Below are 754 nucleotides of genomic sequence, written 5' to 3'. Positions count from 1 at the left end.
TGATCCCCGGGGCAGAGGTGTGGCACCCCCCTGGGCTGCCGGCGTCGGCCACACGGCAGAGGCTGAGCTCGTAGACTCCCGTCACACGGTTGCTGCGAGTGAAGGCAGACAAGGCATTACCGGCTCTGCCCCATCCCCGTGCCCAGGTTATTTCGGCCAGGTTGCCAGGCTGCCCCAGCAGGGCTCCAACCCCCAGGCAATGGCTCTCCTCCCCCAGAAAGGCAGGAGCATCCCAGTACCTCTCGGAAGCCCGCAGGCTGCCGCTGACAAAAAGGCTGCGGATGGAGCGGGAAGCAGGAAGCTTGGCGTCCCGGGAGTAGAAAACCATGCAGAAGTCTTTGGTGATGACCGCGGGCTGGGTGCAGTTCTCCATCTGCAGCAGAGCAGGGAGGGAGGTGTCAGGGGGGGCTGTGGCTTGGCAGCCCAAGAGATCTCTCCCCCCCCTCGTGCCCCGCCATTTCCACTCCCTGGGGTCCCATGGGGCCCCCAAGCACCAGGTTGAATCCTGCACCCCGTCAGCACTGGTGCCAGCTGAGGAGGGGCTCGTGCTGGCTGGGCCCCGACGGCGGGGGAACACCAGCAATGGCCCTGGCTGAGCTCCTTGCCTCGATGTAGGCAGAAAGGGTGATGTAGATTTTCTCCCGGTATGGGGTGACACGGTTGAGCAGCAGCGAGTTGTGCATGGAGCTATCCCACGCCGTCTCAAACTGGTAGAAAGTCCTGCCGAAAAAAAATAGCAGAGCCGGTAAAACAC

The 754-nt window shown here is 63.1% G+C and overlaps 1 protein-coding gene across 1 annotated transcript in view; it reads right to left on the bottom strand.

The window, feature by feature from the left end:
- The window catches only part of KIF1A (kinesin family member 1A), a 39,892-nt gene that overhangs the window by 2,757 nt on the left and 36,381 nt on the right, over nucleotides 1-754 (bottom strand). The window contains 3 exon segments of the mRNA XM_035900067.1: nucleotides 25-92; nucleotides 240-373; nucleotides 606-720. Coding sequence (XP_035755960.1) covers nucleotides 25-92; nucleotides 240-373; nucleotides 606-720 — 317 coding nt within the window.

This window comes from Egretta garzetta, unplaced genomic scaffold (assembly GCF_000687185.1).
Source record: "Egretta garzetta isolate BGI_Z169 unplaced genomic scaffold, ASM68718v1 scaffold448, whole genome shotgun sequence".
Classification (NCBI taxonomy): domain Eukaryota; kingdom Metazoa; phylum Chordata; class Aves; order Pelecaniformes; family Ardeidae; genus Egretta; species Egretta garzetta.
Note: the sequence above shows the minus strand (reverse complement) of the source record. Positions and strands in the feature narration are given on the sequence as shown.